The following is a 14,541-nucleotide window of genomic DNA, read 5'->3' on the forward strand; positions in this document are numbered from 1 at the left end:
TCAATAATGGAATACAAAAACATCATACTCCACAATAGCACGGATTTGGGTGATTGAATGAGTCCTCGCCAGAGTATACCCTCAAGCGAATCGGAAAAGGCCACTCCCCCCGACAATTGGCATTTCTCGCACGGCGGAAAAAATCTCGTTGCACCTCAAAACACTGAGAGTACTACTATTGTATTTGCCTTTCGTGAAAGCAAAGCTGATCACCATTAATAAGCTTAATTCGTTTAGCGACACCAATGCATAAGCTCCTTGTGTTTTTCCCACCATTCTCAAGTTGACATCAGGCTCGGTCGTCAAAAGGTCATCAATGAAAAACACATCACTGAAAAGCAATGATGAGGAACGATTGGTCGAGGTTGTGACACGGACCACAGTGGCATTTTTACCAAAAACTACATCGGGAAAATAGAAGTGAAGGTGGGATAACTTTTCTCGCTTGAGCCCTAATGATGATGGAGATATATATTTGCCGAAAATCTCGGAATTCGATCAACATTTGGCAATGACAGTGATAAAGAAGAGAAGAAGGAAGATGATGAAGCTATGGATTTTGAGCATTTGAGGACGCCATATTAGCACATAAGTGATAGTTCAAGAGTTGAAAAATAATGGGGGTATTTATTTTTAGAATACACACTTAACATGATGCAATTTATAATACCAAGAGTATCCCACCACGGCATTGACATTTGATGTATCTATTTTTTACCGTCTTTGAGTACCTTTTATTTCTCAATATAGTTATTGATATATAAATCATCAGTTAGTTTATTTTGACATTATCCAAACATAAATAATTTCGGTCATTGTTTGAACTAAATGTCAAAATCTAAATGTTATAACATCACTGTTAATGTAACACCCCAAACCCAACCTAGAAGTTTAAACAGAATTCGGGATGCTACATTGATCGCCGAAGTGATCGTGGGAAAATTTTACAAATCAAGTCGTTCAAAATTTTATTTTCGAAAACATTTATCTCAAAATAAATCTAAAACTTTTAATTATTTAAATTCCGTCAGTAAGTTTAACTTTATAAAACGTACGAATGAAAACTTAAAACAAAAGTTGCACCACAGTATTATGAAGTTTACAGTTCAAACTCAACAAATAACAATTAAAACCTGAAAATAAAAGCTTATAACTTCATTCCACCAAGACTGTCCGAGACCTCCGCGTACTGAGTCCAGCATTCAGAATCTAGAACTGTAACTGAAAGGAGAAACAAAAGAGGGGGTGAGCTACACAAGCTCAGTATGAAATCAAACCAGTTAGATTACAGAAGCGGAAATAGGGAACTAGAAGCAGTTCAGAAGCAGTACATACTTACAGACAGATGATAGTTGAGCATATTTGCCCAAAATCTAACACACACCATATGTACTATACAGTCATATGGGTCAGTCAGACACACACAGCCTCACGTACCATTCAGATAAAGTAACAATAATTCACAAGTCAGTCACACAGTCACAATAACAGCTTGGTTAGACAGATGCAGAAAGAGTTTACAGAATTCACATAGGCACAAGTGTCTTTCAGTCGAAAAGTAGCACATTTAGTCATAGTATCACAGTCAGTCACGGTATCCGTAATTCTCAACCATTCTCAAGTTTCAATTCAGACAAACAAATCAATCAGATGTGTATGAATGCAGTTTAGTTAAAGAAAAACCTACCCATCTAGCCAACACAGCTCTTCGTCCCCTATCACTTCTCATAAGAGCTTAAGCTCATCCCACCAAACACTCCACTCGACCTCGTAAGGCCTATCCAACCCTACACTCTATATGATGTCATCTCGGGTTTCCCGGCAACGATGGACATTAGCATTGTCCTTGACCCTTAGGGAATTGAGACTGCCCGTGACGTTTTGGGTATTGGGGCTTACAGTATGCAGATAAACTACCAATCACGTATATTACGCAGCAACGCTAGCATATAAGCTGTACGGTGCAATGCAGTAAACCGCAGTTCAGACATGCAGTAGTAACTCCCAAATCAGATAATGGTACGTAGCGTAGCTAACGTATTTGCGGTACAGTGCAATGCGGTAATCCGCTATACCAATATGTTATAGTAAAGCTGTCAGTTCAGTTAATGGTACATAGCGTAGCTAACGTACATGCAGTATAGTGCAATGTGGTAATACGCTATACCGTTATCAGTAAAGTCCACGACCCTCAGGGTACTGGACAGCCCTCAGCCCTCTGGGTATTAGTGCTATCAGTATCTAGCAGAACAACTGTCAGTTCATTCAATCTTCCTTCTCTTCAAAATCCCACCCAAAATAGTTTATGCATATGTATGTATGCAAATGTATGTATGTAGATAAACCAATTCAGAATGTAATTCCGGATAGTCATTTATAACCAATCAATTAGTTACAGAAGTATATACACCTATACACTCAGATTCAGTACCTAACATATCACACATCCAATCACAATGAAAACATAGATTAAATTCAGAACAAGGTCAATCTACCATTAATAAGTTTAACTTAGTCAAAGGTTGGAATACACAGAGTTGCGATTACACTTATGTTTGACCTAATAATTATTATCTGGCGAGATAGGGCCACACGCCCGTGTGCTCCGGTCGTGTAGAGCAATCCAGGCCGTGTGGGGGTCCAAACGCCTATGTGAAGGGTAGCACACGGCCGTGTGTCAAAGGCACACGCCCGCGTGAGGTAAGGACACGATCGTGTGAACAGGCCATGTAACTCACTATCCAATTTGCTAAAATAAGGTGCAGGGCAGACACGGATGTATGAGGGTTTCACACGCCTGTGTGCCAACTAGACACGGCCGTGTGTTCTGAAACAGATGCCCGTGTGGGATCCCTAAATCCCCAAATCAGTAACACAATTATGTGGCCAGGCTGTGTGACTCTAAATCTCTAAAACCCTAATTCTCAAACCCATACGCCCATGTGCCCAAGGGACACGGTCGTGTGAATTCTAACAAAATCCTCAAATCGGCCACACAACCTTATGGCCAGGCCGTGTGGCACCCAATTTGGCCTGGAACCTTAGTTCCCAAATCCACATGGCTGTGTGCCACGGCACACGCCTGTGTGGCAGTCGGAAAGGTCACGAAACCACCCCAAAATAGCCTAAAACCACCATCTAAACCACCGGAACCATCCCTAATCTTTGCTTTATCAACATATACCAAAAATTGACGATTTCCCATCACTTACTAAAAACCCCTAAATCCCTCGGGTTAACACATACAAGACTTGTCGAAATTAGAAAATTTCAAACTAAAACTATGTAGACAAGGTTAGATTCCCATACTTGTTTTGCGATCGGCATAGGCGACGGAGGAGTGACAATCCCAGAAATCCACAATCCGAAATCATTTTCAGAAGAAGAGAAAAGCACGGAAATAACAAAAACGATGAAACATCCAAAAAGGAAAAATAAAAAAATAACAACAAATAAAAACTAATATATATATATTAATCACATAATTTAATAATTATAAATAATCATAATTATTAACTAAAAAGAAACAAGACAAATAAAAATAAAAATGTTCACCCCAATTGCTCACCCCAAAACTCAAACCCAGAACCTCAATGTGCACTAACACTCCCTCAACCATTAGACCAGCAAGCCCATTTTGTCATAAAAATGCACAACTAATTACTTATGTGCAACCTTCTCATTGTCCCTATGCTCAAAACCCAAAACTTCTAGACCCAGAATTCAGGGCGTTACAATTAAGCACGTCAAATCATGGACAAGCACGTTAAATTTAGCTGTATGGAAAACTGAAAACTGTCAAAATATTCTAAGCGCTCAAAAACCTCACTAGATAATATTTTTTTGTTTTTCAATTTTTTTTGTGCTTAGGAACCATATATTAGTTAATAGTTATAGTGATGATTCCCCATAAAAAACTACCAACTATACATCCCACTATCACACACACCAAGATATAAAAGTGGTGGGCAACAAAGCATGGGTCATTCCCACGAACCAAAACAAGAAAAAAATTTTAAAACTAAAATTAAATATTTGTATTAAATTTAAGTGAAATTAATTGATGAATCAAAACACAAACACATAAATAAAATGTTAGGATGCAATTACTAAATCGATCCCCATAACGAGGCCACATTCATGGATGCAAATTATCTACCTGCAGCATTAGGAACAATATTTAGGCCTTGTAAAAGATCACAATGCGTTTATTTGCGAGCAAAAGCCAAAGAAACAAGTAACTGTTGGGGGATTCTACTTAAATACCACTTTTAGTTTGAATAGAATTAATCCTGAATCATAAATTTGTGCGTATGCTTATGAAAATTACGTATTTGGAACACAATCGTGTGTTTTAAAATAACATACAATAAATAATAAAATGTATGGTTTGAAATTAATTAATAACAGCACATACAGTATGTACAATTTTAAAATTAAAAAAAAATGATATTAAATTTTAAGTAAAACGATATTTAAACACGTAAATACATCATATTAAGAATAGTAATTACACTACAATTTTTTATCGTGGTGTGGTGATAAAGAACTTGTTTATAAATCCTTTGAACATGTATTTGACCTTAAATATGTTAATTTTACTTCATTTCTTTAAACATTATATAAAAGTATATAAAGACAAAATTACCATCAAAATAATAATAGCAATCATTTGATAGAAAGGGAAAATTAGTTTTTCCTCAATTGAGTTGTTACTTGGTCAACCTATACCAACTCAGTCAAAAGTTTAAATAATTGTAATGACCCGAAAGTTAATAGTGTCAGAAAATGCGATTTCAGGACCTCATTTCCGTAAACCGAGCTTGAAAATATTAAATTAAAATACTTATGGAGTTCGTATAATAGAATACTAAATTTTTGTCCTTCAATTTTGCCTATTAATTGCTTAATTTATGTACAAGGATTAAATTGTAAAAGTTTATCGCAATGAATTTTTAATCGGCCAAAGACTTAAGGACTTAAATTGAAATTAAACTAAGGTCTAATTATACAAATAAAGCATTACAAAAATGAGTATAGTGCACTGTGGTGAATGTGTAAGCAGTATTATTATTAAAAGTTATAATGAAATTATAAAATGTAAATATTAAACAAAAACAAGTGGACATAAAGAGAATTCATTTGTTCTTTCTTCTTCATCAACACCGAATATTCAAGATGAAGAAACCAAGAATCGGCCTGTATGGGTTTCTAGTTTCAACAATAAATTGGTACATGCAATTAAGTCATTTCTTGTAATTTATATATTTTTGAGATTACGGAAGGTTGATTTAGCTAGCCCATGTACCAATTTGTAAAAATGTTAAAGTTTTTGAAAGTTTTAATTATTGATTTCTTGAAGTTTTAGGTGTTAAATCGATAGATTTTAAGCTTAGATATGAAAAAAAGGACTAAATTGTAAAGCTTAATTAATAGTTTCGTGCATTAGGAACCAAACTGAATAAAATGTAAAATTGACTGTAGGAATGAGAAATAGGACGTCCTTAATGGGTAATATTGAAATCAAATTTCAATTTAGAGCTTTAAATTGGAAGTTATGTTTCTCCCGGTTTTAGGGATTGAATTGAATCAATTGCAAAATATGTATGATTTTGAAATTGAATGTGTTTTGATATGGAATTTGATACTGTATTATGATTGAATTATTATTCGTAGCTAAATACGACATAAGATCATCGAAAGGTAAAGGAAAGGTGAGAACCGACGACGAGTGGCATTAGCTTTTGATTTGTATTTCTATGATCCGATTCATTTTAATTATTGCTTATTCATGTTAAATTACATGATTTATTTATGAGGTAAGTATATAATATTTGTATGAGTTAAGATGAGATGTTTGATATGGTATATCGAGATAAAGGATTAAATTGAATAAAATATAAAGTTGCATGGCTTATTTGATATATAAAATTAATATGAAATTGGGTTGAGATATTTTATATATGGTACTAGAATGGTGAACTATTGATGAATTGAGATTGATAGATTGTGAATTGAACATATAATGACATTGGAAATCGGTTGCCTGTTAAATGTACATGTTATACTTCGGTTCATCCGATGATACAATGTATGTGCCAGTATAATTGCTTTGGCTTGTCCGATGATGCACTGTGTGTGCCAATATAATTGTTTCGACTTTTCCGATGATGCACTACGTGTGCAATGTATTTCCTTCAGTTTATCGGATGATGCACTGAGGTGCCAAATTAGGATATAGGTTGGTTAATTCATATATTCGTCTTGAAATACGACTAAGGTTAATTGGATTATACAAACATGATTTGGCTAGGTTGTATGGTAGATTGAAATGAAATATGAATTGATTTGGTATGAATTGTGATATTTGATAGCATGTGAAAGACCATGCGAATTAGCTAAAAATGAGTCCTAGGGTCTGGTTGAGTATTTACGAGCCAATAGACTCAAAAATGATTGAATTGATGAGATGAAATTAAATATGTAAATCGATGAATATGTGTATATATATATATATGAGTATATGCTTATAAATGGTGATATGAAATAACCAAATGAATTTATCACTAAGTCTATGTTACAAATTGGTATACAAATTAGTTGAATAATAGACTTGAATTGATTATTTGTATTTGAATAACATTTATGTTATATTGATTTGATTTATAGAAATACCACTGAGTTTTATCACTTAGCGTGCGGTTTGTTTTTTTTGTACGCAAGTTAGGTCCCAAATGAGACCTTGAGCATCAACTTCAGCATTTAGTTAAAATCTCGGACTCGATAATGTTTTATATAAAGTTATAAGGAGTGTACCTAGGTTGAGTCAAATTTAGTATATGAAATGGTGCAAGTATATATATATATGAACTTGGTGAATTAGGCAAGTATGCAAATGATTTAAATGGCTTGCATTAGGCAAATGGGTTATAGGCGATAGGGTATTGGCCTAATGTTAGAAAAGGCATTAGTTTGCATAATCTGATATTAATATGTTGCTAATATGAGATGATTATAATGGTTATATGTTAAAGAACTGGTTCAGAAAATTACAGGTTGCTAAACAAAGGGAAATTGCAAAAACAGTATGTAATGTTGCAACGTCAAACGTATGTCCTTGCAATGAGAAATGGCTTATAATGCCAGGATGAGACGAGGAACCCTATCATCCCAACAAGACCAAAACAATATGTCACATCGCAACGAGGAACTCCCTCATGTCGCGACGTCAAACCTGTACTTTGAATTCTTTACAATTCAGTCCTGATTCGATCTCTTTCATAAGCTCACATAAGACGCATGAATGGTTTTTTATTGTAATATTTGCTTATGATATTTTTATTTATATGTCCAACGATATGAATTTTATTTAAATTTGATTGTAGTTGCTCTAACAATGAATGTGGCACCTTATTGCTCGAACTCAATGATCAGGTCGAGTATGAGGAGTTACAATAATAGTATAGATTAGCACGTCTCCCATCATTTCAAAAAATTAGGTTCAAATTTTGAATATATTATTTATAATAAATATAATTTTTGGTCCTTGAACTTGGCAAATAGGTCTATTTTGTACTTGTACTTGAACTGGACAATTAGATTCATTTTGGTCCCTAAACTTGGATTCTATCAAGATTTGATGACGTGGTCAGTGTTATTAAAATATGACTAGATTGAACCGAGAACTGATTAGTATACTAGTTTAAACAAATTGAATTGGTAACTGCTCGAAACGGGTAAAAATTAAAAACTAGGACAAAAACTAATAGTTAAGTAGGTTGTACGAGTTCAATAATTTTTTAAATTTTTTTTATGAATTTTTAATTATTTATTTAATTAGTATTGGTCTAGAAGTTGAATTGATCAAATTAATTGAATAAAAAACTAGTGATTTGAATGGGTTAATTATTAGAACATTATATGTGACGCTCTAATATAGTACCAAATCATCACCTAAATTTTATATAAGTTTTTTAATTTTCAAGTGATGATGTAGCATAATTTCAAAGTGTCACATCATCAAGCTTTTATATTTTCCAAGTTTAGGGACCAAAATAAATTTAGTTGTCAAATTCAAGTACTGAAGTGGATAAGAAAAGTACAAGTATGAAGTAGACCTAGTTGTCAAGTTTAAGGGCAAAAAGTTACATTATCTCAAATTCTTTTAACATTGTATTTATGTTGTATATATAAGGTTAAATTAGCCTCTAAACTATATTTCAATTCTTACATTGGTCCTTCAATTTTTTTTGTTAGAAATATATTTAAATTATTAGTTTTGTTCATGTTTACTCAAAAATAATACCAACCAATAAGAAACTCATGGTACATTCTTATCGGACACCATATATTTTTTGAGTAAAAATGAGATAAAATTAATAATTTAGTGTCATTTTGACAAATAAAAAACCTTTAAGAACCACTATAAAAATTGAATATAATTTAAGGGTCATTTTACTAATAAAGCCTATATATAATGATTTGAACCATTGTTATAAATCACACAAAATATAATAAGTATCACAATGGAAATAATATAAAAAAATAACATGAGCATGGTATGAATGGGTGAATATGTTAAAAATTATATAAAATAAAGGGTAAATATATTAGTAGTCACTTAATTTTAGTAACTTTTTTTTGGTCAACTAATTATGAAAAGTTACAAAATGGTCACTCAACTAGTCGATTTCATCTTTTTTGGTCACCAACTATTAGAGGACTAATGAAAAGATGATGTGACAACTTTTAAAATTAGCATAATAAAAATTTTAACTCTCAACATTTATACATTATGTCAATTCAGTCTTAATTCTAAAAAATTTAACCTCCAATATTTACATATCATGTAATTTGTTTTTTTTTTTTGCAGTCTTACTTTTCTCTGTGACTTTTCCACCGAAAAAGCTATAAAGATAAATTTATTAGTTATATTTAATCGAAAATATACCAAAAATAGAAACACCAAAAAATCCAATATAATAATTTTATTTTTTTCTCATTGTCTTAAATTTAATCCTTAATGTCACAAAGAAAAGCAAAACTGCAAAAAAATATCAAATTGCATAATGTATAAATGTTGAAAGTTAATTTTTTTAGAATCAACACTAAATTGACACAATGTATAAATGTTGAAAATTAAAGTTGCTAATATGCCGATTGTAAAAGCTATAGGTAACTTTTCTTCAATATTTTAAATGTTGGTGAACAAAAAATAAAAAGTTGAATAGTTAGGTGATCATTTTTTATCTTTTCATAATTAAGTGAAAAAAATTACTATTGAGGAGACTATCAATATAGTTTACCCTATAATAGATTATTTTTATAAACATTTAGATAAAATTATAAGGGAATGATTTATATTAGGATGATCCTAAAATATATAATTTTTAGGCACTAATAAAACAGTGTCACATCATCAATTTTTAAAGATGAACAAATATTATTATACACTCATTCCGTGCTAATAGTTTGAGTTGAAGGAGAAGCTTCTTGGAAAGATTTTGAAATCGGATAAATGATCAAATTGATTACACTACCGATTTTGGCTTTGATCAATCCGACTAATTTGACCAATTTAATTAAATAAATTATTAAAAATAAAATAAAAATCAATTCAAATGATCAGTTCAATCAATCCAACCCCTTATTCTGAAATAGTACCTCAAACACTTATCAATCCAACTAATCCGATTTTGGAAACAATGTTTCTTGCTCCTTCAAAAATACTGGAGAATGCTTTGTGAAAAAAGTTTGTGCTCCATAAGGTAAGATTTCTTGTGTGACCTTTGAGTCCAATTATGTGTTTAGGCTAATAACCCTTTACTGACCTTGTTATTTAGGTTAATCAATTCATTTGATCTAAATTGTTTGTATTTGTTTGGACTTGATCCCATACCTATTTTTTGTCTAAATCTATGATATATTAGGTATTAATAGATCCATTATCAATAGTGAAGGAAAATTATATGAACAACAAAATAATCATGTGATGAACAATAGTAAATTCAACCCTAAATGTAGGCAATAAAATATGTGAGAAATTAAGCTAACCATCAACAATAATGGAATACAAAAACATTATACTCCACAATAGCATGGATTTGAGTGATTGAATGAGTCCTTACTTGAGCATAACCTCGAGCGAATCGGAAAACACCGTTCCCACCAACAATCGGCATCTCTCTCACTATGGAAAGAACCTCATTACGCCCCAAAACACTGAGAGTGCTACCATTGTATTTACCTTCCGTGAAAGCAAAGTTGAGTACCATTAACAAGCTTAATTCCCCTTGCGACGCGACCACATAAGATCCTTGTGCTTTTCCCACCATTTTTGAGTTGATATCGGGCTCGATCGTCAAAGGGTCATCGACAACATATACATCTCCGAAGATGAATGGTGAGGAACGGTTGGTCAAGGGTGCTTCAACTGTGACACGGATTGTAGTGGCATTTTTACCGGAGACTACATCGTGGAAGTAGAAGTGAAGGTGAGATAACCTTTCTCGCTTGAGACCCAATGATGATATAGATATGTACTTGCCGAAAACCTCATAATCCGACCAACGATTGGCGATGACATTGATGAAGAAGAGAATAAGGAAAAAGATGAAGCTATGGGTTTTGAGCATTGAGGAAGCCATGATATTAGCACATAGATGATAGTTCAAGAGTTGAAATTCAAAAGGGGTCGGTATTTTTTTTTTAAAATGCACACTTAACATGATGCAATTTATAATACCCAAAGTATCCCACCAAGGCATTGACATTTGAGTTTTCACCTTTTATTTCTCAACATAGTTATTGATGTGTAGATTATTAATTATTTTATTTTGGCATCATTCTTGAGAAGAAAATAATTTAAAACTAAACTTGTCGTTGAATCATAAAATAGGTGGTTTAAGTGATTGAATTGATGGTATATAATAATTAATAATTAAAAATATTTTTGTTAATTGAGTCTTAATTCGATTAGTATTGATATTGTTGTCAATATAAGAATATGTGAGTTCGAGCATACAAAAGCGTGTTTTTCTTCTTATTTAAGGGTTAAAATAGATTATGAAGAGTTTATAAAATAATAATTAAAATCCTTTTGAATCAGTAAAAAAATAAAATAAAAAATTGTTAAATTTGGGTTTTTTATTATTTTATTTTTAATAAAAATATTTTTTTATTCCAAATCTTTTATGATTTTTTAAATTATTATTAATGTTTCGTTTTGAACTTTTTTCCTTTTTTTTAGTGCCTACAGCCTACCAACCTGCCTCTCTAATACTGCCAGACATTGCCTCCCTAAATTATATAAATTTCTTTGGATTATTTATACAATCATTTCTCAAATAAGGTAAATTAATGTTTAAGCCCTCGAAAACATATTTCTATTTTAGTGTGGAATTATATATTTTGTAATTCTTTAGGTGTTTTTTTTAAAGAAATAATTTTTTTATCTTAATCTTAATTTAATTTTTAATCAATCAAGTGGTTAATTGTTAAGTTAATATAAATAATTTAATTCTTTTAATTAGATTATAATCTTTTGATGTTGTAGTTTTAACAATTCTGAATCTGCAACATGATATTTCTCAAGTTCAATTATTATTTAATAAATTTCATTATGTTTTTAATGGTAAATGTGAAACACTGTATAAAAATCCATAACTTTACAGTAACCTTCTAAATAGAGACCAAGCCCTATCATTAAATTATAAATTAGTAATAATAAAGTCGTACATTAATTTTTTAAATGATAAAAGTTTGATTTAATTCTTTAAAAATTATAATATATATATTATTAAAATAGTAAAATTATATTTTTACTAACATAAAAATATATAATTTAATTTCGTCCTAAACAAATTTTCTAACTTCATCTCTAATTTTAAGATATAGAAATACTATTATTTCAACCAACTAAAATAATAATGAAAAAGGATTGTATGAAATTGCGATTTCACGTCATCCCTATTCCTTTTCAATAAGAAAATTACAAATCAGATTTTGAATTCTGACTTTTAGCATTTTTAGTTGGATTTGAATTTTTTCAAGAGAAAAAAATATGATTTGTCACTCTTCTATTTGAAAGAGATAAGGATATTGTAAAATTACAGTTTCATACTGTCCATTCTTTACAATTATAATAATTGATGAAAATTTTGCATCATTAATCATAATTATAATTAGGAATAATGGCAAGTTTTACCCCTCCACTTTAATAAATTTTACTATACATATACTCTCAATTTGTCTCTTATATTTTTGTTGGGTCCAACCTTTGGGTACATTACCCTAATACCGTTAAAAGTAATGACTTGACATGGTGGTGCCATGTGGCACTTATTGACTCATTGACTATGACTTTATGGGCATCTCAGCAACAAGCCCAACAATATTTTTCTTACCCAAATTATTGATTTTTTTTTCACGTTTTTCTTGCTTTCTTTTTCTTTGGTTTTCTTCTGTTTCCTTAAACCACTATTTATGACATAAACATGGTTTATTTGCATATAAGCCCTTGGTACAATTACCACTCAAGAATTTGCTCAAATTCAAATTAACTCCAATTAGTTTTTAATCACTACATAATTTAGTTCTAGCACTATTTATATAATAACTTAATCAATTTAATTACTACATTAATTACATTTAATCAATTACTAAATATTTTTATTTCTAATTTAATTACTAAAATTTCTATTTTTCTAATTTCACAATTTGTAACTACTCGATAAAAAAATTTTTGGATGATTCGATTTAATAAATTTGACTTCGAAACTAAGTTTTTTTCAACATTGATAAAAATCGAGTTGTTACAATTATTGCTTATAATTATAACCACATTAATATACTAAAAAATAAATTATTAGAATAAATATAATAATTATAATTTTAAAGTATCACATCTACTGTTTCACAGTAAATAAAAAAATTGTTTTTTAAATAAATTTAAATTTTTTTAGAACAAAAAAACTAAATTGATTAAAATAATAAAAAATAATGAACAAATTTATTTAAAATATAGAATTATACTCGTAATTTAAGATATTCTAAAAAATGAATTGTAATGAGATTATACCTTATATCAGAGCATTTTAACACTATTAGGGAATGTAAAATTACGTGATGACTGAAATGTTAAAAAATTCAAATAATGTAATGTAATTGTAAAAATGTACATAATATTACTAGCCATAATATAATTTTTGGCCATCCAAATGTACCTAAAGAAAAATTTTATATTTACAATTTTATACTTTGAAAAAAATGTGAGATCTTTTTTCCTCTCAACACTGGTTCTTTAAATAAATTCGTAATTTAACCTATCTCATGGATAAATGACATTAAAAAATTAATCTTAGGTTAAATTCTTGGAAGAAACATTGTTGGGAGTTTCGAACATCAAATATGAATCGTAAAACAAATATGAAAATACAAAAAAAAATAGCTTCTTTCTAGTTAAAAAAACTTATTTAATACATTATTATTCATTGTTAGTAGAGTTTTTTAAACTCCATGAACAAAATTAAATGATTGACAATTTTCTATTTTAATTCATTATTAATTTTTTAATATTTACCGTTACTACACTAGCAATGGACCAAATAATTTTGAATTAATGTAAACTTTGACCCTTGAATTTGGCAACTTGATCCACTTTGGTACTTATAGTTTTTTGGGTCCATTTTAGTACTTGAATTTGATAATTAGGTCTGTTTTGGTCCCTGAACTTGAAAATTATAAAAATTTGATGATGTGGCTCAGTTTTAAAGTGCCACATCACCAAATATTAACATAATTCAAGTTTAGGGATCAAATTAAGTTCAGATATAAAAGTGAAAAAAAATTATAAGTATCAAATTGGACCTAGTTGCTAGGTCTAAGGACAAAAGATTATATTAATCCAATATTTTTTATACATTAGGTATTAAAATAGTTGTAATAATATCAATGCTAAAATAGTTCAGTATTTGCTAGAAAAAATGTTGAATAAGTTAAGCTATTACTTTATGAAATATCACGTTTGTCTTTTCTAAAGCTTATAAATAGAAGTATTATGCATTTCAACGCACTAAAAATTACGTACTCTTGTATTGATAATAATATCGATACTAATCGAAGTAAAAATTAATAGACAAAGTCTTGCAATATTTGTTTTTTAAATTAAAAGTAGAACAAAATCAAAATAAATCTGAAAAACTATATAGTTTCAATATCTCATTGAAACAATTTTATAATAGAATTTGCAAGATTGTTTTCCATGACCAAATAAGTGATTGTGGATAACTAATATAACACTTAAAAATACATATATAAAGTCGATTGAGTCTTAGCTCAATTGGTATGGGTATTATTGTTAATGTAGAAGAATGTGAGTTCGAGTGCGCTGAAACATATTATCCTCCTATTTATAGGTTGGAGATGTGCTATGTGTAGTTCTAAATATTATATAAAAAAGAGCAAGCATGATCAAAACGTATAAAGAGATTGTTCAACAAAAAATTCATATATAAAAAAAAAGTGAAAATATACTATTCAACT

The 14,541-nt window shown here is 30.2% G+C and overlaps 1 protein-coding gene and 1 pseudogene across 1 annotated transcript; both read right to left on the bottom strand.

The window, feature by feature from the left end:
- On the bottom strand, positions 1–3,205 carry LOC107940783 (dirigent protein 22-like; annotated as a pseudogene).
- A 6,838-nt stretch (positions 3,206–10,043) lies between these two features.
- On the bottom strand, positions 10,044–10,669 carry LOC107947420 (dirigent protein 2). The gene has a single exon (XM_016882086.2). It carries the CDS (start codon positions 10,644–10,646, stop codon positions 10,056–10,058), a length of 591 nt encoding a protein of 196 aa, XP_016737575.1. The 5' UTR covers positions 10,647–10,669; the 3' UTR covers positions 10,044–10,055.
- Positions 10,670–14,541: the final 3,872 nt, after the last annotated feature.

Source organism: Gossypium hirsutum, chromosome A04, assembly GCF_007990345.1.
Source record: "Gossypium hirsutum isolate 1008001.06 chromosome A04, Gossypium_hirsutum_v2.1, whole genome shotgun sequence".
NCBI lineage: Eukaryota > Viridiplantae > Streptophyta > Magnoliopsida > Malvales > Malvaceae > Gossypium > Gossypium hirsutum.

Coding starts and splice junctions, on each gene's coding strand:
- LOC107947420 (XM_016882086.2), bottom strand. CDS start 10,646: ATGGCTTCCTCAATGCTCAAAACCCATAGCTTCATCTTTTTCCTTATT.